The sequence below is a fragment of the Daktulosphaira vitifoliae genome, unplaced genomic scaffold (assembly GCF_025091365.1).
Source record: "Daktulosphaira vitifoliae isolate Bord-2020 unplaced genomic scaffold, ASM2509136v1 Scaffold_3, whole genome shotgun sequence".
NCBI lineage: Eukaryota > Metazoa > Arthropoda > Insecta > Hemiptera > Phylloxeridae > Daktulosphaira > Daktulosphaira vitifoliae.
In genome coordinates this window covers 17,427,092-17,453,606 of record NW_026099574.1, presented here as the reverse complement: position 1 = coordinate 17,453,606, position 26,515 = coordinate 17,427,092, and the positions used below count along the sequence as shown (strand labels likewise).

Here is a 26,515-nt window from a genome sequence, read left to right as displayed (position 1 = left end):
GTCAAAAATTATTTAATTAAAAATCGAACAATGGAAAATTCTTTCACATCAGACTTTTCATTTTTTAGTTAAAATAACTAACAACGGAAGTTGTAAGAACAGTTATTGAAATTAATGTCCAAGTAAGAGGTAAAGGAAGACCAAAAAAGAGTGGAGAGATGATATTGAGTGCGATATGAGGACAGATAATGTGTGCCTAGATTGTGTCAAGTGAAAGTTTAGGATAAGGGTGGCCGACACCAACTAGTTGCGATAAAGGCGAGGAAAGAGATTTTAAAATAACTAAAAACCAATTTTTTAGTAATGTGGTCACACAAGATAGGCTAAAAAATGATTATCAGGGTAATTCTATTTTTTAAATTTTATTTTAGTTTCGTTGCTTACATCATTTAGTATCTATTGGTGTCGAAAGTACCTTATTTATTACAAATTTACGACTGTCGATAAAAAAATGAGTACACTTTAATGTACCAAGAGTTTGAAATGGATAAAATATATTTAAGAATTTTTAAGAAAATTAAGCTCTACATAATATCATTTTTTATTTTTAAATAAATATATCTTCTTATTTTCTTCTTCTTTCTATATATTTCAGTGGTATGTTTAGGATTTTTCATATGGATATATATGAATTGAATATAGAAAAATATTTCACTATCCCTCAAAGTTATATCGCAGACTACATTTTCATATAGTTTATGGTTATCTCATTAACAGATTATTTTGGTTACGGAAGGTTTGAATTCTTGCAAAAAAAAATAAATTCTAAGGTTTTTTATTCAAAATGTGTTCTTAAATTAGATTTCCTAGAAATCTAAATTCTAAATGTGTTGTATAATGTATTTTATTTATTTTAACTTAAATTAAAATATAGAACATGTGATAATCATTATTTTATTTTTTTCTAAATTTGAACCAATTATTGCACCAAAAGAGGCATAATTTTAAGTTAATTACACAGTTTAGATGTACAAAATTATTGATGATTATATACAGTTTATAAACAATTAACTAAATAATACACAGTTTCATAAATAAGAAGTATAATAATTACAAATTATTAAATTAAAAATATTGATTAAATTAAAAAAGCAATATAAATAATCATATATTTCTTAAGATTTTAAAAATATATATTGTCTCATTCACTTATGTAAATATTATAAAATATAAAAATATGGTTATCAATAAATTGTATGTAATTACAATATAGTAACTAGTGACATTGCTTAAAACAGTAACTAAAACATTGTCACTAAAGAATTAAAGAATTAAAGAATAATACTTGTAAAAAATTTGGTCCTTAAAGAAATTTAGGGGGTTTAAAAAAAGAAAATAGAATTACAAAAAATATATATGTAACTAGTAATCACAATTTTTTAAATCTAGTAATACTTTAAATAATATAGGAATGAGATATGATTTATCTATTTTAAATATAAATTTATTAAAGACTACATATTACAAGTTCTAAGAAGACTGTTTTTCTGTAGATTTAGTACGTTTTCTACGTCTTTTTTTTCCTGAAGCATTATTAGCAGTTTTTTTTTCAATAACATCATCATCATCATCATCGTTATCATGTAATATTTTTGATGAAAATTCTGCTTCAGGTGTACTTAATTCCAATGATACTATTTTTTCTTTTGTTGTCTCAACCTAATGATGATAAAATGTACATTATAATAATAATTTTTCAGAAATATGATAATTCATAATGATAGAGTTATGTTAATTAATAAAAATAATTAATATTTTTAAAATCATTTTTTTATAGCATGCATAATTAAAGTAAATTAGTAAAGAGTTAATGATCAGATAATTTGAAGATTATTGAAAATTTTAAATTTTATGCTTCTATTATACATATAAACAATGAGTAGAATAATTATATTAAATTATATTTTACAGGCAACTATAATTTATTGACTACCATGCATCATGCTATAATATATTCAACTGTGTCAGGAGAACAAAATATTGTGTGAAATTCTGAAGGGAGGTACATTATTTGACTGTACCTCTTTTTCAATGACTTTTTCAACAACTTCGATGGTTCTGACTTTCAGTTGACCAGACTGATCAACATACTGCTCGGTGCGTAAGGATATGCTCTCGCCGACGACTGTCTCTCGTTCGGATACCTTGGTCTGGACAGGGGACTCGCGCAGGCGCAGGCGGGGAAAATCCTCGCTTGTTGGTCTCAAGCACTATTTAGCCACCACCAAATGCCAATTATCATATTAATATTACATTTTATTTAATAGTTTTTTTATATTAATGATTATTTTTAAGCATGCAAAATACAAATTTTTTATTAAATATTGTATCTTGAATTATAGTCAAATGACATCAGTTAAAAATTGTTGTTTGGCAAAAATAAAAATGTATAAGTAGTAAAACAATTTTATTTTAAAATTTTTCTTATTAAAAATTGACTTGTTAATATTATTATGGTTGAATATGTTAATATGTTTATTTGAATTAAGCTATTTTGTTTAAATAAAAGAAAATTCAATTCTTTTGCATTAAAAAAATAGAATAACATTATTTTAAATTACCTCCAATGGTTTATTCTCAATATATTCATTATTTATAGTGCTGAACTTTTCACTCTCAATATCACCATTAGTTGATTTGCTTTCAGTTATTTCACTTAATTCTTTAATAACAATTTGTGCTTGTAAAGCATCCTAAATATTAGTTATGGTTTAAACAAAATAATATTATTCTTACATTTTTTTAATAACACTTCACAAAAAATTAATTTTTTTCATCACCATTTAAGAAATGTTATAATTAAATAATAATAATAAATGAATAAAATAAAATAATTACTTGTTCCAATGATTTTAATCTTGCTTGGCGCCAAGCAGCTTTTTTTTCAGCATTTAGTGCACGTTGTTCAGCAGGTGACAATTCTTTATCATCATTGAATGAAACACCCTGAAATGAATATAAATTAATTTTACTGTAGCACTATTCATTTAACTTTTTTACTATCATACATCTTGATTAAGTCGATCTTTAAGTCTTTTTTCTGCTTTAGCTGTCCGTACACACATATCAGAATTGGGTGGTTTTTGATTATCAGAACCAACATTACTGAAATAGATTTTTAATAAGAAAAAATTAAAATAAATTTTAAATCATTAAAAAAGTATATAATAGTACATACAGTTCGTTTTTGTACACCAATGCTCCATCATCTTCATCAAAATCATCTTCTTCAATAAATTTTTTATGAGGATTTATTTTTTGTTTTATCAAAGTACCCATTTTTTGCTCTATTAACATATACATATTAATATTTCAAGTATTAGAGACTTCAATAAAAGTATTTATAATAAGTTCATTAAGTTACCTTCTTCCTGTTTCATTTTTTCAACTTCATCTTGACTTAAAAAACTGAATATCCTTTCTAGATATAAAATTGTAATAATTTGTGAAAAAACTAAATTTTGACAAAACTTGTGTTATTTAATTATAAATTATTTATTACCAGGTTTTGGGCTTGGATTATGATGTTCTTCCATTGCTTTCTCAAAAAACTTTTTTTTGTCACTTACTGACGCTTTAGGACTAGACGTTTGCTAAAATATAGATAAATAATAAATAATTATACTTTAAATTAGTTGTAAAAATTAAAAAATGTAATACATGAAAATAGAAGCATTTAAACTAAAAACAAGCTAGTATGAAGAGCAATTAAAATATACTCAATATTATCAATACAGTATCAAGAAGATCATACCTCACTAGGATTAGCCGTATTGTAATAAGTCAAAAGCGATGGGGTATCATTATAAACATCCAACCAATGAGGAGTAGACTGCAAGGATGGATGTGTAGAATAATTTACAGGAGGAGGGTCTAGTGATTGTGTAGTTTCTAAAGAAGAGTTACTTTCTATATCAGTAAATATTGGAGTTTGAAATTGTTGAATAGGTACTATGTTTACTTTAGTAACATAAGGTACCATTTCTACATGATTAGGAACAGGTTGTTCTACTATAAGAGTACGGAGAGGATAAATTTTATTGACAAGAGTAGGAGAATCCTGGAAATGTATGCGTTTGGTAGACACACGATTAGGATTTTTCATTAATGAGGATTTCTTAGGGATTAAATCAATTATAGGCGTTGTTTTAAGCTGTTTCTGAACAACTACCTGTTAATGATTCATGCAACAAATAAGAGCAATGTTAATGTATTTTGGCAGCATAATTGATTATTTTTTAATCCATAGGCGTAAATATACAATGAATTAAAAAAATAATGATGTAGTAATGTTCTGCAAATTATTAATTCTGAATTTTAATCCCAGAGTTCTAGTATATAAATAGTAGTACGTGCTTATTCTTGGTTTTCAATATTATATGATTTAGTTTAAAATAACAAAAAAGTAATTTATTAAGATCAATAATTAAAAAAATATAAATATTAGTCAAAGAATAAGATTACACAAAGTTTAATAATTTTATACACTGAAAGTGTAGTATATAATACATAATTCAAGCTAATAGTTATCATTTTGTAATAATTGATAAAGTCAACAATAATATCTTATTTTACATAAAATATTTTACAAGTAATTTAATTGGTATGTCATAATTTTAAAATTATTTAAACAATATGAGAATTAAAAAAAAAAAATTATTTAACAAAAATACACAATAAATACATTATTTAGAACTATTTAAATGGTCCACCAAGTACTTTAAATATTAATAATATGTATGTGAATAGTGAATTTACTAAAAGTGAGCTTTAATTGTATACTTAATTAATACAGATCTTTATGAACAACAAAATTGCATAAAGTATGATCACATTTTGCTTAAAAATTAAGCATATAATAAAAAAAAATTAAAAATAAGGTAATAATTAGATTACACATAAGAATTAACTAAAAATTGATTTAAAATGGTTAAATTAAATTTTTAATTGTTTTTTATTATTTACATTGAAGGTTTAACAATGCTTCTATTGTTATGTGCATAATGTTATAATCCGGTGGCAGAATTAGAATCCAGCTGAAAATAATAAATTTAAACACAATTTTTACTTTACAATATTTTTTATAATAAGTAACCTGTAAGGCATAAATAGACAAAATTTCAAACTATAGTTAAATCAATGCAAAGAGAAATATATAACTTGAAATCCATTCACTTCATTAGCATATCATTACCAAAAAAGGGAAAAGTGTAATAATGAAATAAAATTGTAGCATTGAATTATATTTATTTTAAAAAACTAAAAATATAATAAATTATTGAAAATTTATGTTTGGCACTTTATTAAAATATATTTTTACAGATTATTTTTAAATTAGTAGAAGAATTTCCTCAAATTTTTTTAGAATATATCACCTATTAAATAAACATTATTTTCAGATTTTTTTTTTTTTTCATATAAATAATACTGATATATCAAAACAATAAAATAATCGATTTTGTAAGAGTTAACTTTTATAAAATAAGGAGTTAAACAATAAAGTATACTTTTAAATAGATATTTTTATTAATAAATGTTTTATATTTGTAAGTTATTTGTCATGATAAATAAGAAAAAATAATTTTGAAAAATTAAATAAAAACACACAATGTAAATTTTTAGCTCGCAAAAATATAAAATTTATTAAAATAAAAATATGATAAGTTTATATCATATTTCAAAGTTTATATACTAAACTATGCAACAATTGTGCATAAATTATAAAATTAAAATTAATTACAAAAAACCATTTACACAGACAAGAAAAATGATATATATGTAAAGAAATCATTCAATTAACATAGGTGATTTTAAATAAGAATTTATTTTTTTTAATGAATAAAATATAAATAACTTGCTGTCATGCAAAGGTAACCTAATGGTTTTCAAATTAATTTTTTGGTTACATTATAATATTAAATTAAAAGATAATTAAATATTTAAGCTAAAGTAAATATACATTTTTAAATTTTAATTACAAATGAATTGGATGCAATACGAATGCAATATTAAAATCATTTTAAATTTATGTCAATTTATTTAGAAAGTAATCTTAAATATATTTTTTGTTCTAATTTTATAATATTTTACAATTAAATAAGTAAATGATTGTTTTCCTATAAAAATAACAATATACTAAAATATTAAAAAGAAAGCCAAAATGGATTCTCAAGTAAAACAGATATTGAACTTTTAATAATTCTTTAATATAGATTTTTAATATATATATATATATATATATATATATATATAAAAAAGTTAACAGCCAAAATAAGCACATGCTACGCATTTACAATAATTTTTATAAGCTATATTTTCACGCCAATGAAAATATCAAATGAATCTACAAAGCAAAAGACAAAATAATTACATGTCTTTTCTTATTAAGTTCATTTATTTAGTTTTTAAAATACTCACTTGATCAGTTTGAGGGGCTAAAGTATGTTTACTCATTACAACAGTGGTTGTTTTTAAGCTGTCACCTGATTTTGGACCACCAGGTGATTTAGGCTTCACAGTATTAGATTCGGTTGAGTTGAATGTTAACATTTCAGCAGCACGTACCACATCCAATACCTTAGTATATAAATTAAAAAAAAAATATTCCAAAACAAAATTTTATCAAATTACCTTTTCTTGAGTAGATTTTTCTCTGGCTTCATCAATTTCCATACTTTCTAGTTCTTCTTTGATTAATTTTTCTTGATTTTCCCACTCAGCCAATTCTTTTTTTATTTCCATTTCTTGTTTAAAGACTTCAGAATCTTCATCATCTCTATCTAAGCTTGAAACGCTTTGAGAAATTGATCTACTTTCTCGTCTGAGTTTTCCTTCATTAACTAGCCTATCAATTTCTGCTTTATCATAACCCTTACAAACAATCATATGAATTTTTTGACCAGCAGTACGTAGACAGTTAACAGCTTCTTGATGGGTAACTCCTAGTAATGATATATCATTTACTTCTAATAAACGCATTCCCACCTACAAATGTTAGCATATAACAATGTAATATTAACTAATTATTTTAAATAATTCTAAAAAAAACAATACCAAGTAATTTAAGATAAAAAAAAAAAAAAAATAAGTATGAAATTAATCAAAGTACAAGAAAATTACCTTTAATCGGCCATCTCGTTTAGCAGCACCTCCAGAATTAATTTTAGATATGAATACACCTTCATCACTTTTATCCAATGGATTACCACGATGTCCACGAAGGCCTCCTTTAATATGCATACCAAGTTTTTCATTAGCTTCTCGAACAATTGTTAATTCCTAAATTTAATTGTTACTTATATAGTTTTGTTATTATAATAATTTAACTAAGTTTATGTAAATTAAAAATTACTTGAAAATTTTCTGGAAGAGGGTCATGTTGAACAGTTAAAGTAATTTCTTCAGTTGGTTTTAAAAGAGTAAGTACAGCATCTTGATGAGTCATTTTAGTTACATCTTCATCATTAACTTTTAATAGACGGTCACCCATTCGCAATTTTCCAGAACACTCTGCTATTCCACCTCGAACAATCTAAAATGTCAATGTATAATAATAATAGAATACTTTTTTTTGTTAAATAAAGATTTTTTCATAAAAATCTACATGTTACAATTTTATTTATTTTTATTAACTATAGTAAATATAGTTTATTGTAAAAAAAAAAGGTAGAGTTTAGGGGTAACTCTTTTAGAAATAATTGTTTTTATAATAAAATTAATATTTACTATAGTTCACAAAAATAAATCAAATTTTAATCTGTGCACTTTTATAAAAAAAATTGATTTAATAAAAAAAAAAAAAAAAGAGGTTAATATTTCTAATTAATCTCTTTGTATATAAAATAGGCAATTATAAAGAAAGTGGCGTCAGTCAACTTTAATAATTTTTTAGAATAGTTATTAAATACATTTTAGTACCATAAAGACCAATATAAATGTAGATTTTTAAAATGTAATATTATTCATTTAAAAAAAATTATATTGTTATTGTTGATACCAAAGAAAAAATTTAATTTAAAATATTTATTTTATGGTCTAACTCATTTTACCAAATTTTTTTTACACCATTCTAGCCTTCAATTATACAACTTAATAAATTGTTTTACTCAAGATAATTATAGGATGCTAAAATTAAATGGAGATAGTATTACAGTAGAGTAATTGACCCAAATTGTACACTTAATAAATAGGCCTTCTTCTAAGTATACAACCAATTTCTCATTGTGCCCTAATAAATCTTAAAATTAAATATTATAGTACTCACATGAGAAATGAATATTCCATGTTCTTGTTGTCCAAATGGTATACATGGATGGTCTGTGCCACCTATAATACTAAAGCCCCAAGATCCGCCTTCTTTAACTAAAGTGACGTTCTATTAAAAAAACATAAATGAGATTTAAATAAAAAAACTTAAGCTTGCTCTTCAAAACATTAGACTATAAAAAAACTAAAAACCTTTAGTACTGCCCTATAATACTTAAATTGACACACAAACATTTGCCTATAACATGGATTAATTATCTTGTTATTTATTAATTGGTAAAAAACCTTTTTGCAATTTTACGTGAAAATACCTACTTGATTCCTTTTTTGTAAACCTTCACCGTGCTGGTATGGTAAAAAACCAAATTACCAAAATCAAATAATTAAAAATAAACAATATGGCTATATTATTATAAAGTCACATAAAAAAACTCCTAAATAAAACATAACCGTGCAGTAAAAAATCACCAAATTAAACTAAACTATTCCAAAAGTTTCATAAAAGTAGAAATTAAAGAAAAATTCATGTTTATGTATGTAAAAAATAAATATATATATCAACACATTAAATATAAATGTAAAATTTTATTTATTAGGTTTAAATTTTATTACTATAATGTAATTTTTTTATGTGCACTTTTGATAAAGGAAAGTTTAAAAAAATAGTATATATTGTTTATTAAAACTTTCTTTACTTTTACTTTAATTTGACTTGTATCAAAAAATTTAACTTTTTTTTGTTAATTATTGTTAGTAATTTCTAATAAAATCATGAGCTTGTTCTATTAAAGTGATTTATTTAAATTTTTTCATATTAACTTCCCATCACCTCATATATTTATTAAAAAAAACGGATTATCTTTTAAATTAATAAATTGCAATAATTTAATAGTAATTATTAAATATTTTATTTGAATTTGATAATATATCTAATAAATAAATGCATAATAAAAGTACAAATGAAGTTAAATGTTTAATATTGGAGTCAATAATATTAAACCTAAAGCTTAGAAAAATGAATTAATTTTATTTAAATTATTTTTTTTTGTGCTATCAACAATTTATAAACTTTATAAATGTATTACTTATTCATTTAAAAATTTTTTTGCTCTCTATACAAAATTATATTTGATAACCTACAAAAATTCAAACTGATTCTTGGTATAAACTTAACAAAATAATTAAAGAAAAGATCACCTGAAAATTTTAGTTAATTTTTATGTTAGTATCGACATTAGGAAATATAATTTAATTTATTAATTGTGATATTAAAATATTAGGATGGTGAAGATGAATCACCGTTAATTACTTGATTAAATAATATAAAAGACTTTGTAGAAATATAAAAACTTGCATTTTAAAATTGTGTTTGATATAATTTCTTTAGCAATTTAGATGATTTTTTAATAAAAAACGGATATTATAAGTTACATTTTAGAAAATGTCAGTAATTATAACATAGCATGAGACTATGATAATATAAATCTTTAAACCAATAGCATAAGAGTTTAGGCATTCAAATAAATTATTAAAAAAAGCTTTAACCATTTCAAAAAACAAATATATATAAAACCTAGCTAAATCAATAATTTTTCAGCCCAAATCCAAGTTTGATTTAACTCAAAAAGTATAGTTATATTCAACTGGTTAGAAAAACCAGTTTCTTCAAAAAATATAATTCAATTTAATCTTTAGTCTTTTTACAAAATAACAAGGGATTAGAATTTTTAACAAGAAATAAATGTTTAACAGAAATTTAGTTTTGTTAAAAAAATTAGCATTTTAAGCAAAAATATCCAATCTTTAAATGTACTTATTTTTGATAGAGCAATGTATGAGTATAAAAAATGATGTAGTCACTATGTTAGAATGATAATGAGTTATGTTTATAATACACGCACAGTTCCAAAATCTATTAAGCAATTATGTTTAGAATATTCAAGAATTATTACCATGCAGATTTTAGTGAAAAGAAAATGAATCATAGTAATGTATGTTTGTGTGTCAAAATAAAATTTGCATTAGGTAAAAATTATTGTGGCAAATAAAAAAAAAGGAGTCAAAAAATATTTTTAATAATCAAAACAATATTTCAGCAAGAAAATTATCATGCAAATTACCTATTGTATACAAGTTGTAAATAATTTACATATTTTTTACACATTTACAAGATTACTTACAAAGTAATAATTCATATTAATTTTACTCATGCAAGGTAATTGTAAAGATATTTCATGCATAAAGCTCAAATTAAAATAAGTAAACAAAAATTAAACGAATGTTTGTTTATTAAAATTATTTGCACTTACCTCAATAATAATAGATTCAGCAAGAGTATTGTCAGTTACTCTAGTCACAACAGTTTCAGTAAATGTACTTTTGGTTATAGTCTCAGTAACTCGGCCTAATGTTGTAGGACTTTCATTAAACTCTATGCCATTCAAACTAACAGGTTTTTTAATTGTCAATGTTGTTACAACAGCTACAGGTTGATCATCAACCTGTCTCTTGTTCAACTTTTGAAAACGTTGAGGAATCATAGCTTCAAAGTCTTCATTTGTCAATGGCTTTTGCTAATTATGATAATTTAAAATGAATCCCAAAGAAATATAATATTATGGATCAAAATTTAATTGTGCAGTAAAATAATAGTATAGGTAGTTTGTGTGTCAATTTTTAAATAGAATAAAATTAAATATTATCAACAAATTTTACTTGTACGCTTTCAGTTTCTGAACTTATTGATGATTGTGATGCCAATTTTCTAGGTGCTGGTTTAGGTGGGGTTTGCGGTGGCGCAGGTGGTGGCGTTTTAGGAGATATATATGAACGAGATTTGGTAGGTATAGCACTTGGTGATAATGAGTGATGTGATTCAGAGTCTGAATATCGGATATCAACTGAACGTTCACATACAAGTCGTACAAAACGTTCAAGACCAGTTAACATAGATACAGCTTGATCATGACGAGCACCAGTCACATCAATGCCATTAATCTGAATAATTATAATAGTTATGTTAATCTATAGCTAAATTAGTTATACATATTAATATTTTACCGAAATAACTCGATCTCCCATTTGTAATTTACCATCTTTTTCAGCAGCACCACCTTCCGTAATTCGTGAAATAAAAATGGCCTTAAAAAATATATATAAATAAATAAATAATATCATTTTCATTAAAAATGAAATTAATTACTTCAGAGTTATCCTTAAAAGGAGTACATCCTTTGCCTCCAGCAATGCTAAATCCAAGACCATTTTGATCTCTTATAAGGGTTGTATACACTAATTGCTTTTTTGTTGTATCTAAATCTTTTAACAACTCTGGAGTTTTTCGATTCTAAAAAAAAAAAAAAAAAAAATTTACAATAAATTGAGATTTTTGAGGCTTATTCACTTACTCTTTCAAGGGAATGGCCATTTGTGTTTTCATAGTTGGTGTGATGTGAAATAACACTAGGAGCTCGACTATTGCTTACACTAGATGATGTTGATTCTCCTGGAACATGTATGGCCCATTCCTTAGGTTGAGGATTAATTTCTCTCAATATTTCAAGAACTAAAACCGAACCACAGGATCGTAAAATTTCAACAGAAGTGTAATGATCAACATCAATTAATGAATGACCATTTGCAGATAGAACTTTATCACCAACCTATTAAAAATTAAATCAATATTTAAGTATTTATTAGGTACAAATTAAACAATATGGTACATCAAATTAGGCACATACTCTTAGTCCAGCTAAATCAGCAGGTCCATCTGGTGTAAGTCTAGAAACAAATATTCCTTCATCATTTCCTTTAAATGGAGTAGAATTTCTACCACCAGCTATTGATAGCCCTAAACCTGCTGATGTTCTTTCGATACGAACTTCCATGAGTTCTTCTTTACCAACCATTTCACCATCTAAATTAAATGTAATATTTTAGCAAAAATCAATATAATGGAAAATTTTATTTACAGACCACATTTTTTATATATTAATATTCTAACTCGTTTAGGATAAGATTTTTTTTTACTATTCGGAATATGTTTAATAGAAGATAAAAATACAGACTTCATTGTGCAATAAACTAATAACAACTAAATAGTTAAAACTTATATTTACCAAGAACAGTTTGATCAACTAAAGACTCAGGTGGAGTGGGAAATAGTACAGTACTCTTATCTTCAGATAAGGAATTTGACATGTTTTCGTTATTAGTCAATTGAGCCTCCTATGATAAAATAAATAACAATATTACATGGTTATTAATAAATAAATTTAAAATAATTTATTTATTATTTAAATTGAATATTAATATTAAATTAAAAAAAATTTGGAGTTAGTGTAAATCATTTAACATGAACCATTTTGATTAATCGTTGTTATAAACAAATACTTCATGATTCATAAATTAAAAAGAAATATCAAACTAAAAGAAACCAATAAAAATTATCAATATTATTTTTAGTATTCGATTAATTAAATACTTTATGATAAATTAATTGCCCTATAAATGAAATTAATCATTAAGATTTGAGGAATGATTTTAGCTTTAATTTTTGGTCAGCGCTTAACTTAAGCTTCTTTAGTAGTTTTGCTAATATTTAAATAATAATTGATTTCATTTACAGTTAATTATGGAATATTTTTTTCTAAATATAATTAATGTATGTAAAACTGATCTTCCAGATGACCAAATACGCTTATTTTATTTTAAAAAAATTTCGGTTTTTGACCAATACATTATTTAAATCAATATAAGATAATAAAAAAAAGTCAAAATATTTTTATATTATGGTAAATTTGATTTTGATAACAAAATTACCAATAGAAATAAAATTTATACACCTAAAAGTTGTAGAAAATTTCTTATAAAATTGATAAAATTTGACTTTATATCAAAATATAGAAAAAAAAAACACTAATATAGTTTTATTATTTTTTTTCTTTTATTTTTAAATAAACTACCTGTTGTTCAATTAAACTAGAATCAATTGTAATCCTTTTGTTTTTTAAATGATGAGGAGTGTCTCTTCTATGTAGTTTCATGGGCCTATTTTGAATATCAGCATCAAAGTTGGAAGATGGATGAAATACTACATTTTTTTCCTAAAAGATTAATAATCCACAAGAAACTTTTTACTTCAGTATTTACAGAATAACATATATAAAGAATTATGTTTCAAAAATTTATTGTTGCATTTTTTTTGTACTTAAAATTAAAGTAAACGGAATAATAATAAAAAAATAGTTTATTACCTCAAAATTATTTTCATCTTCTAAAGTATTACTATTCTCAACATGTGAATTAATTTCTTCAGTATATTTATCACTATTTACTTCATTAATATTGTATTTTTCCTATAATTTAAATAAAATGTATAATTATTTACTAGCAAATTAGGTTTTTAACTGTTAAATATTTACATATGAGTCGTCTTCTTTTTGGCTGTCAGTTAAACTGTTTTCATTACTTTTGGTTTTACCAAAAAGTTTAGTAGCTTTAGCTTTTAACTCTTTAGGATGTGGTGTATTATGTCGTACAAATGATGTCTGAAAATAAAATTTGGTAAAGCAAAATACATTGATTACTAGAGACAACTATATTGTTTTTGTTTTGTGGAAGTTTGAGTGGAACAAGGTCAACTGTTAATGAATAGAAGTTAATTGACCAATTTATAATTTGAATGACTTATACACTTCCAGCACAATAATTCTAACCATACTGACATACATATTTAAATACTTCTTATATATTAACATAAACATTTTTTAAACAAGTCTACATTTGATTTTTCTAAATTAATATTTCAAGAAAAAGAACTTTGTTGTTTTTTAAACTAATAATCAGAATTCTACTTAAAAAATTATTATTGTTTTTAAATTTAATCAATTAGTTAAATAATTTAATTTAAAGTTATTTAATAAAATGAAAAACTCACATTTGTACTTGGTTCAGTCTTAATATCACCAGTAAATTGAACAGACGTAGTTCTTGAATTGGCCTTATTTTCCCATTCATTATCTTCATTTTCACTGGTTTCATCATCTGGAGGTGAGTACAATGATTGGTCATAGTCACCAGTGATCAAGCCTACAAAGAATGTGCATGCCATGCGGAAAGTTGTAATAAAGCATAGAGTGTGCTAAATATAACATATTAGTATGTTTTTGGTGTAGCTAGTAGCACATTGATAGATATTACATGGAAAAATGTATAACCTAATTATAAGAGCATATAAATAAACTTGTGCCTAACAAATAAAATATTTAAGTAATTATGTATAACTATGTGAAAACGAATTGATATATTAAACAATATAGCTAAGATTTATTACAAAATACATGTAAAATATATGGAAATTTTTATTAAAAAAAAAAAAATTAATAAACACATCATTGTAAAATTAATATTTTTTCAGCTTCTCATCGAAGCTAAAAATAAAATATTTATAGTTACTCACAAAATATAAAAACAAGTACTAAAAATTTGTATTAAATACTATGATAGAAGAATTATACTAAGTGTAAAATTTTTAGATGTTAAATTCTGAAGATTTATTTTTAATTTGATAGTTAAAAAATTCGTGCATAATAACATGCTACTTTCTATTAAGTAAATATGTTAATATTTAATTAGAAAAATGCATACCATTTGTTTCCCCTCTAATTTCAAGCTGAGGCAATAGAAAACAAGTTAAAACTTGCTCTCCTGTTTTTTCATCTTCATCAGTTTGAAAATTGAGCATTGGTTGAGCTTGGTTTTTGGACAACCAAACAGCTTTTAAATTTAAACTAGCCAGAGAAAATGGTAAATATTGTAAACTAAAATTAAATACATAAATATTAAAAATTAAATGTATACATTTTTTATAATCAACTTGTTTTACTTGTTTCCAGAAACATCTAAAACATGCAATTCAAAACAATTTCCTACTTCATTAGGCAAATATTGTAATTTATTATCACGTAATGATAAAATTCCTAATTGGTTTAAATTCCCTATTTCAATAGGTAAACTATGAAGACTATTGCGATCAACATTTAGATTTGTTAAATTTATAAGTCTACCAATACTAGATGGTAGTTCAACCAAAAAGTTTTCCGTCAAGATAAGTTCCTGGAGATTTTCACAGCTATAAAAAATTATATTTTATAATTACAAAATAATTAATACAATTTTGTTTATTAAAAATAAATATATAACATTACAATAAAATTAATGTTTGAACGAATGACTAACATTATTTTGTTAGCATCAACAAAGTTTAGTATAAATAGAATTACAACATTTTTAACTGAATAATTTATGTAACATAAAAATAAATACCTAAGCTAAAATAATTTTAATTTAATAAATTGATAGATATTTAAAAGTTCTATTCTTAGAGATAAATTTATAATTTTTGTAATATATACCATCCAATTTTATCATTTAAAATAGTCAAACGATTTTGGTCAACTTTAAGGATCATAAGACGACTAAGTTCTCCAATTCCATTCGGCAGGATTTCAATTACATTTTGAGATAAATGCAGGTCAGTTAAACTTTCTAAACCTCCAATTTCTTCAGGTATATTTTCTAAACGATTTTCAGAGACATCTAAACAGGTTAACTGTTTCAGATTTCCTATTTCCTAGAATGGAAAAAATTAATTAGTTTAAAATATACACTAAATTAATTTATGAAAGATAAATAAACTTTAAACAATAATAATATTTTCTTAATTTAATTTAAAATAAGTTATTACCGCCGGTAAATGTTGTAAATGGTTATGATCTAACCATAGTTCTTGAAGTACTGGAAGGTTACCTATGTGATGTGGCTATAAAAGAAAAATATATTTATATCAAAATTCTTATATGAACATATATTTTTTTCAAAAAAAGAAAAAGAATAAGTACTTACTAAATGATCTATTTCATTGTCACCTAAATCTAAACGTTCTAATCGAGTTAATTGTGATAGTGATAAGGGTAGAGATGTCAAAAGATTTTCTCGCAATTCAAGAGATTTTAAATTGACTAACCTAAAATACATATAAATATATATATTTAAATCACAATTGCATTAATATTTAAAAAATAGCACCAAAAAAAGTTTATGGTTTTTTAAATACCCAATTTTTATAAATATATATTTTTTTATTATAACTTTAAAATTTTTTATTGTTAAATATAAATCTGAAACTAGTATTTTGGTTCTATCTATATACAGTTATAATGATAAAAATTAAATACTTGTGATTTTTGTAAAATTCATAAAAAAAGAGAATTAAAGATAATTAGAGTGATTGTTGTAAAGCGTTTATCTAGTTAAAATAGTTACACTTATTTATATTAACACTACTTTTTGCTACTTTTACAGATTGGATAAGTGCAACAAATATATAATAAAAACACTCATAATGAAGTCACAAAAAAAAAAATTAAGAATTTTCAATCAAATATAATACATTTAAAATTAAAATCTATTTATCTTAATTAAACAAAAAATATATTTATTTTTAAACTTACAGTCCAAAATCAGCTGGTAAATTACTTAAGGACATGTCATTAAGACCTAAAGTTGTGAGATTATGTAGTTGTGAGAATCCAGATGGTAATCTATATTAATTAAAATTGTTAAATTAGCATTAAAATTTATTTATTCATTTTTTTTAATATTAAATAAATTACTTTGGTATCGGGTTACTGCTGAAGTCAGCCACTTGTAAGAGCCTCAAACTTCTAATTTCATCTGGTATATCAGGTATGTCTGAAAATAAAAAAATTATTTAAGTAACAATAAAGAAACTTACCAGATACATAGGCGCAACTAGAATGAAATGATTGGGTATGCTAAATTAATTATTCTCTCACCCTAAAACTTTTTTTTATGTAACAATATACACATTTATGGAAACTTCAGTTAACCCAAAAATTTAAGTTGAGCATTTGAAATTTACTTTAAAAAATCCAAATAAGATTTAAATTTTTTTTCTATTTTCATTAGTTTTTAGAAAAAAAAAACATTTTCCTTAAAAATTGAAAAAATATCCCTCGCTCCATATAAATATAGTAAATCCCCCCAAAAATTACAATTTTTAATATTGGTAAATTTTGGTATTTAAAATTATCAAATCAAAATAATTCTTTTTAATATAGATACTTTACATATTTTTATTTTATTTGATATAAATTTGTTGAAAACCTGACTATTTACCTGCCCACAGGGGGGATTTAAAATAGCAAATTTTTCACAAAAGTCAATTTTTTTAACTTAATTTTTGAAAATGTTTTAGAAATACTGTGTTCTTTAAACACTTGTTAAATTAAAGCTTATATTCCATGTTATAAGTTAAAAAAAAAATTGTCCCAACATCCTGTCTTCTGTGTGCAAATGGACATCAAATTTAAACATATTTAATAAATAAATTTGAATTTATCAATAATTTATTTATATATTATACTTATAAATCATATAACTTAGGATATAAATAAGGAAATAGGAGTTCATTTTAATTTTGGAATAATCCACCTATTTCTTAAAATTAAACACTATCTACAGATTTGCATCAAAGCGTTTCTTATGATAGTGATTTTAATCACTGTCAGATATCATCTATACTAGTCCCAACTATTTTACGCCCACACTGTGATACCATTTTTTAAGTTTTAAATTTGTTCATTAACTCTGTTGTCACTGACGAAAAAAATTAGATAATTGATATACGTTTGGTCTGGATTGGTTATTTAAAATTAATTTCTATTTTCTTGATATGAAATGTATTTAGGGACACCACATACTAAACATATACATGGTTTTATTTATAATAACTGTTAATTATTATTGTAAATATTACTTTTAATTTTTTTTAATTAATAAATTGTTTTTTTATATCTAAAATTGTATACATCAGATTTCAGTAAATTTACAATGTAAATGATCAATTATTGTAACATTAAACAATATTAAATATAAAATAACATTAGTATAGTTAAATGGGATCCATCCTACAGCCATACATGTTTAATGAAGACATTTTTTAAAAATATTTCTAGAGTCTCTTTATAAATACACTACAGATACATGAGAGAAAACAATGCTTTTTCAAGAGAAGATCTCTCTTTTTTTTTTAATTTTCATTTATATACATCAAATTAAATAAATTATACATAAAATAAATAATATTAAATTAAAAGCATTAAATTTCTTACATTAACTACAACTATTTTCTTATCGAAAAAATATTTTTTGAAAATTTTTCATGTACAAAGTATAATTAATACATTACGTATATCATTGGGCTAATTTACAAAATTAAAATTGGATAACAAAATACAGATTATTGCTGAAGATAGAATGTTTTTTGGCTTTTTTAGTAAATAATTTAGCTAAAAGAATTTATGAATAATGAACATTATATGATATGCCTAAATGAAAATAAAAAATAAATTTTTAGTTATCATGAAAAAAAAAAACAATTTTGTATTTTAATTTGTAATTGTTTTATATAAGTTAAGTGAAGTCCTGTTGAGACGGTAAAAGTAAAAAGACGAAAAAATTCAATTTTGTGAGTAACAATGACGTGAGAATGTCAGATGATGCCAAACAATAAAGTGAATTTATATTTTTATTTGCCAACTGACTTATTATTATATATGTATAGTTAAAACAAGGTGATTGACCCTTCTTTATAATGTTGATGGAGTCGACCACTATATAATAATAACTTTGAAACCAGTTTACTGCCACTGCCGAGGATGAGTGAAGAATACGGATGGATAGATACAGTCTACTTGAATTACTATACAAACGAATAACATTCGAGAGACACTGAAGGTTGTATGGTCTAGTTATTGAATTGTGTGATCAAAATAAAAGGATCAATTATTAACACCTAATCATCATAATGGACAATACGAAAAAAAAATCATACAACCTATAGAGATTAAAAGTATAACTTGTGTATCTCTAAGATATAATAGAAACGAATATACAGCCACAAATAGTTTGACATTGATAATTTTTTTTTGGCGCTCAGTAAAAGAGAAATTCGACTAAAAAGAAAAGCTACGAATAATTTAATTTTTATCGAATTTAGTTTATTTGAAATGTTCTAATCTTAAGTGTTGTTTGATAACACTAGAATATCATAAAATATTTTTAAATTATATTTTAAAATATGATAAATAATGTACTGTATGATTTATACACAGTGGCGTACCCAAGGGAGGCTGGAGGGAGTACGCCATTATAACTGTTATCAATATATGACTTTGTCGTTAGAAAGAGTATGTGATAAGCAAAAAAAAGATCTTTAGTTCCACCCTTGAAAAAATCCTCCGTACGCCTCCGTTCATCAATAAGATCAATAGTAATTGAACTTAATGTTAAAGTGATTTACATTATACACAGAATAATAGATATAAAACAAATCGAATAAGTTGTTATAATTTTAATTAATTATGTTGTAATATTTCACGACCGCAAACCCGATTTATTTATAATTTCGTACTATTTTTGTAATAAAAATACACATTTATACATTGTATTAATTAAACGTGTAAAAAAATTAACAACCTAGAAGGAATTATTAAATTAACATTAAAATATTCATATCATAGAATTTAATTTTTATTTAATTGATTTTAAGTTTTTGGAAGATAACTGTGGTCGTAAGCCAGTCGGTACTTTATGCATTTATAAATTTTTTTTGTATTATTTCTTAGACACTCAACTTCATGCAAAACTGCATAAGTATAAACCACAAGAATATTTTTTTCTAGAGGGAAAGATCCCTTACATATCCAAATTTTAATTTTTAGTTATTATACACTATACTTAGAAAAAATAATATGAATCTCTATTAATAATTGTTGTACTTAAGATGACTTGAATAAACTGTATAATGCATTAAGTACCGAGTCTCAGTTGTAGGCAATAGGGTTTGCATCAAATAAACAATTAAATTTACTCAATCAAATCAAATTTTAATAAAAAATAATAATCAAGTACGACATATTTTTAATTATAAGTAAATATGAAGTTTTATTTTCGATGGAAATAATTCTTTTTAGGTGATTTGAATAAATTTAAGTGTCAAAAATGTGTAAATAGCTCTTGTTTAAAATTCTTTTGCATAATTTATAATAATAATAATGTAGTTAAACAACATTTATATATTTTATATTAATCAGAACGAAGTACGTTAAAAAAATTAATACACTGAAATTGCTAATTTTTTTTTTTTAGTATCATAACATCACGTTTTATTTTTCTGTTGATTAAAATAAATGCAACATTTTTTATGATACTCTCATGCAAAAATATAATTAGATTAAGGAGTAAATACTCGAGCTTAGTTTACAAATATATACAAGGGCAAATGACCTGAAGCACTACTACACGTAGGTTTTAGTCAGGTCCTGTATTTATATGTATACAAATATTTCTATATATATATATAAATCATACTGGTTTACGGATGTATGCTTGAGTTCACACTGAATAATGGAAGGAACATATAGAATATTCGTTTACATATTAGTGAATGAAGTAAATTGAAAATATTTACTATGATTATTTATTACATAGTTCAATCGAAAATTTGTTATTTTGAAAATTCAACACATTCAGCTCAGTGAAATATGCACTGACCCACTTAAAAAGATTTAAAAATTAATATTACTTTGTAAAACGCACATAATAAATAATAACCCACGACTACGAAGAAAAACGTGTCCATATTTTATTCAATAAAATAGAGAACTGAATTATAAACATTACACCCTTCGAAAGTTTTATATACCATAAAACTGAACAGACACACCAAGTTTTAATTATAACGCTATATATTGGCTAGTTACATGAAAAAATGCTTTTACAATTTCGTTTTTATTTTTAGATATAAAATATTTAACAAAAACGTAAAAGCAAAAGAAATATCTACTCTTAAAAATATTTTATTCAGAAAACAGTCTTTATTTTAAATTAATTGTACTTAATAGCTCACGTACATAATTACACTACAATTGTTTTAATAAGTACTCAGTTAAAAAATTAAAATTAATGTCAAACAATGCTGTAACAGGAAAAGTTAACAGTATCACCTTGTTATTTCTCTTTAACCATGTGTTATTAATTTTCAACATAAATTTAAATAATATAGTCCATATTTATACGTAATTTTATAAGTAAACTTAAGAACTTAATGAATAAAATTAATTTTTTTTTTTTATATAAATTATTTTTATATTCAAAGGTTTATTTATTTTCAAAGTCAACACGTAACCTCCAAGTTAAATGTATTCACTTATCTTATTTTTGTATAAAGTATAAATCGATTTTTGTGTTTAAAATAGTAAATTTTCAATCAATTTAGTATGGAAACATTTAAAGCTATGCCGTAAAACTAATTGAGTTTTAATTCGGTGTGCCTAGTATAAGGAATGGGTAGCACGTGAAATGTTCTGTGTATACGTTTTTATGATAATTAATTAAATATGTTATTGTAACGTTCCCATTTGCGGCGTATGATAAACAAAACAGTGAAAACAGTATGAAAATTGTTACAAGGACAGAAGACAGTTTCCAGTAAATACAGAAAAAAAAAAACATTTAAAAGCTGTATGATGAAAAATGGGCATTTTTACGTTATTATCTTAATAGACACTTTAGCGATGATAGTGAAATTATGAAAATACGAGTTTTAACTCAATGTACGAACCGAACGCCTAAAAATCCACCAAATATTTATGCGTCTTAATGAAAATGGCCGTAGCTAACGAATAACCTCACCGATATTGAATAATGATTATTATTACTCTAATGATACCTAACTAAAAATGTATTTAAAGAACGTTTAGATTTTTTATGTGCAAGAGTAGTCATGCGCAAGTTTAAATGTGTCAGGTAGTCAAATCCGACAAATGGGATTATTTAAAAAAGCCAATGCAATATAAATGTGTTTTGCATAAAAATTAATTACTCTTTAGCATTGTGTTTATTGTAGTAACGATACATTATGATGAAAATGTGTCACATACTAAAATTTCAATGGTGTCCATACTCTTGTACTATTAATATATATAAAAAATCCGTTATACAAGGATATATTTATACGATATATGACTATATATATATTGATACTTTTTACTACAACTTAATATGTAGGACAAAAAATATTACATTACCATGGCCTAATCGTTTCATGCAAACCGCGTCCGTTACAGTGACTAGTAATTTTCTTATAAACTGATGAGGATTTAATGTTAAGAAGGGGAACAGAAGCGCAACACATCCTTCTCGGGAATATTTAGTAAATATTTGGATACTGCTTATCGTGTAGTGTTCGACTAAGATATGTACGAAGTCCTACAATTAAACGTGTCCATACGTGACAACAATAATACAACAATGTATAAATTACGAGAACCGTCCGTGTGCAAAATCACGCGTAAAATTTATATTATTTTTTTTGCTTTTGCGAGGACCGCGTAGCGACATATGTATAATTTAAACATATATTTTATTGGGCATTATTGCACGACTGCTACATCAAAACATTAAATGGCACTTACCGTTTCGTGAAACATCTAGTTCGACTAAGTTTTCAAAGTATTGTATTTCAGGTGGAAGACGATGGATTTCGTTATCACTCAGCCCGAGCTTACGCAACCTTTGTAGTCGGAAAAAATTCTGTAAACAAAATTAATTATCAACATATAGTTTAATCAAAATACTCGATATATTTACGTAATTACACAATGTGTATTAAAATATTTTTTGATTTGTTGCGATTAATGAGTAAAAACATCAATAGATTAAAACTACTACTAATTGCAATAGTTATAAACTTTCAATTTTCTAGACAATGAAGTTTAACACTAATAAAATTATTACTAAAATATGTATTTTTTTTTTACGTAGCAAGACATTTTTTTCCAAACGAATAAAATAAACACGTTCGTAGTTGCCTATTGTATTTCATGCCTCTTCAACCAGTGAAAGTACAATTGAGTTAATATACAGGCAAAGCTTATAATTCTTTAAGACAATATTATATATAGAAGTGAATTTGTTTGTATATACAGATCACTATTTCGAAATTATCCCTGCAGCTCTTAGCTTATTATATTTTCAACAATACATTAAAGAAAAAGGTGGATGCTTTAATGAATGAAAGCTACGAGGAACGTACTAATCATAGTGAGGCCAGCTCTTGGCACAACCAAATTAATAATTAAAATGGACGCGTGAGTATATCTAGTTATTTCATAACAATGGCTCTATAAAGAAACTATCACGTGAAATAAAAAACGATTTTTGATCATTTCAATATTTAAATAATGCATTAATTTACGATGGTTTACACACACGTAAAAATTGTAAATAATCAAATAAACAAGTTGGAGTTAATAATTAAACTTTGTAATAGAAACAAGACGTCAATCAGCGTTTCCAAAAATAGATTAAATATATATAAACCCTATTACTGGATGAATATGAAAACTAATTAGTGAAACCTAATACTTTTATAAGTTTTTAAAGAATACTAATTTCTTAATAAAAATATAATAAAACAATATTATTTTTTAACAAGAGAAAACTTAGAATTTTAAATTAAGGTATTACTAAGACTATGAAGAACATAAATAATGTTAATTTTAATAAAATTATATTTTTTCTTACACTATCATAGTTTAAAGATTTAAATAATTACTTGTGTAAATATTACTACAAATTTTCTACATCTCTAATTGCTTTGAGATAACAAGATTTAAATATAATTTGTAAGTATTTAAGAAAAACAAGTCAATATGATTAAGTTGGAATGCTTTTTAAAAATTAGTTACAAAATAAAATTGTTAACAGTAAATATTCAATACACTAATAATATTATTTAATACATTAATTTATCATAAGTTCAATTGTATTTTATTAAGAAATTTAATTTTTATTACCTAAATGTTGGCTTATTGTATATATGTATTTAGTCTTAACATTTTCATCATTACCTTCTTTTTTTTTGGTACATTAAGTTTTCAAAAAAAGAAAAAAAGAAATCAACTAAAATAATTTTTAAATATAAAAGATAGATAATTTTCAATTTTTATCTTTAAACTAATCATGCAATTAAAAATTTTTGAATTTTAATTTACTTTACATTATTATATACAGTAATATTGGAACACAAATGATAGAGATTATCAATTAAATATTCTCATGTAGTATGCATTTTTATTTATAAGAAAATGTTAGTAAATACATTTTTTTATAATCTATAATTTTTTCCTTTTTTAAAGAGAAAAGTGTGATGATAAAATAATAGTTTTTGACAAAGATAATACTTGAAATAAATATTCCCTTACATTAAGTCAAAAGATTTCAAATTTGTTTATGATGAATTTCTATGTAAGTTAAATTGCATAGTATTACATTTCATGACAAATAATGACTCATAGCACTATTGTTGTTTAAATCCTTATTGAAATTGAACATAAGCATTAAATATAATTAATTTTTCCATGATTAAAAATTATATATATATATATATATAATGAAAGAATGATCTAATAGTTGATATAACATTGATATTCTTCAATTTTGAATTGAAAAAAATATTTTTATTTAGTACAAATAATAAACATTAATTAGTAAACATATAACTAAAATACACTTAATTAATAATGTACATTAATATAATAAACTCAGAAAATTATTAAGCAATTTCAATAATTTTGTATAACATCATTCAATAGAAATTTAAATAACATTATTTAATTATGCTGTTAAAATATTTTGTTTCTAGAAAACCTACAACATTTAATGTAACTATAGATTCTCTAAAATTATCATGTAATTAAATCTGATTTTAATATTTATAAATTGTTTTTTAATCAATTAAACAAATAAGAAAAATTTCATGTGCTATGCTATTCTATGGATTAACTACTGTTTTAAGTTATAAAAAGAATTTAATATAATAAATATAAGATATTTTTATTTTAGATTTTGATACAAAACTTATTAGGCATGACAAAAATTGAAAATAATTAAAAATTATTTGTAAAACATATTGTTTTGATACAATTGATTTCTCTAGATTCCCCTTAATGTGCTATTGTATATAACAGGCAGAGCAATCAAATTTAAATAACTCAATGGAATCGAATTATAGTATCAGTGCACCAATTAACGTATTACATTTTAAACTGAATTATAAAGTTTACTTAATATAAATGGATTAATATGAGACATGTTAATCTAAAGTCATAAGTGAACTTTAATAAAATTGCAGCATTAAATAGAGTCTGGCAATGTGACACAATTTAGATAGTTAAACTGTTTAATCTTATAAATATTTTAAAGATTATTTATATCAAAATATATTTGGTTTAATTAGGTATTGATAAAATAAAAATATAAATTTATAAAAAAAATCTTAGTTACCTTAGGGAGTTCTCTTAAGTGATTAGCATCTAATAATAGTTCTTCCAGACTCCTGGCATACCTCAGGATTTCTTCGGGTACTGAACTTAACGAACTGTGTCTTTTATCAACACATTCAACCTGCCTATTGCAGCCTTTGAATATTGGTATGCAGCGAAACATGGTCACTGCTAGATGATCAATTTATTGGCGGCATAGGGCACTAAGCATTTAATTCAAAAGTGTTTCTTGGGGACAGTGGATTGGATAAAACCTGTAAACGAAAGGTGAGTTTGTGTATTGGTATTTTTCAGTGACTCATAAGTGACAGGGCATAACGAAACAAGATTTAAAACATTGAAAATTTAACTACACTATTGACTCTTGCGCACAAATATTATAAGAAATGATTTACGCAACTTTAACAAAATTAATACGAATAATTAACAGAAAATTGACTATTTGATAGTATCACATTTAGAGATATTTAACGGTTAGCACAAACCTTTTGCGTGGGCGAAGATGCCTGTATTTACGATCCCATAATAATATTTAACAATCATAAGTAGACGCGAAGCAACAATCGCGATGAACAGCGCGGCAAACCATCAGAAACCGATTTCCGTTGCCCGTTGGGAGTGTATAACGTATACTAAACAACACTAAGCGATTACCACTGTCAGTGCTACACACACTACACAGTTGACGTAATCTTGATCCTCCGCCGCCCGCATTCCACATTCCTGAACGCACGGAGAAAATTTTTACAGGCGTACAGTGTAACCCCACGGGCAATAGGAAATATCGACTAAATACAGTTTAGCCACCTACGACACCT

At 24.1% G+C, this 26,515-nt stretch overlaps 1 protein-coding gene across 5 annotated transcripts; it reads right to left on the bottom strand.

The window, feature by feature from the left end:
• Positions 1 to 1,149: 1,149 nt before the first annotated feature.
• LOC126901258 (protein scribble homolog) lies at positions 1,150 to 26,377 on the bottom strand. 5 transcript variants are annotated; one of them, XM_050677620.1, is made up of 35 exons: positions 26,183 to 26,377; positions 25,699 to 25,951; positions 22,827 to 22,944; positions 16,941 to 17,019; positions 16,779 to 16,868; positions 16,171 to 16,291; positions 16,013 to 16,087; positions 15,681 to 15,898; positions 15,152 to 15,397; positions 14,914 to 15,086; positions 14,204 to 14,310; positions 13,689 to 13,814; positions 13,521 to 13,622; positions 13,230 to 13,370; positions 12,384 to 12,492; positions 12,006 to 12,181; positions 11,673 to 11,927; positions 11,468 to 11,611; positions 11,326 to 11,406; positions 10,981 to 11,262; positions 10,575 to 10,838; positions 8,264 to 8,374; positions 7,352 to 7,531; positions 7,120 to 7,278; positions 6,631 to 6,984; positions 6,418 to 6,576; positions 3,755 to 4,171; positions 3,503 to 3,593; positions 3,365 to 3,421; positions 3,179 to 3,287; positions 3,009 to 3,105; positions 2,839 to 2,946; positions 2,562 to 2,693; positions 2,022 to 2,210; positions 1,150 to 1,659 (listed from the first exon to the last, which is right to left on the bottom strand). In XM_050677620.1, the coding sequence occupies exons 2-35, from the start codon at positions 25,858 to 25,860 to the stop codon at positions 1,471 to 1,473; spliced, it is 5,421 nt and encodes a 1,806-aa protein (XP_050533577.1). In that variant the 5' UTR covers positions 25,861 to 25,951; positions 26,183 to 26,377; the 3' UTR covers positions 1,150 to 1,470. The 5 variants fall into 5 exon arrangements, with proteins under 5 accessions (XP_050533577.1, XP_050533576.1, XP_050533579.1 ...); XM_050677619.1 differs by having other exon boundaries at positions 1,152 to 1,659; positions 14,204 to 14,355; positions 26,183 to 26,376; XM_050677622.1 differs by lacking the exon at positions 10,575 to 10,838 and having other exon boundaries at positions 1,152 to 1,659; positions 14,204 to 14,355; positions 26,183 to 26,376.
• Between the last annotated feature and the right edge of the window lie 138 nt (positions 26,378 to 26,515).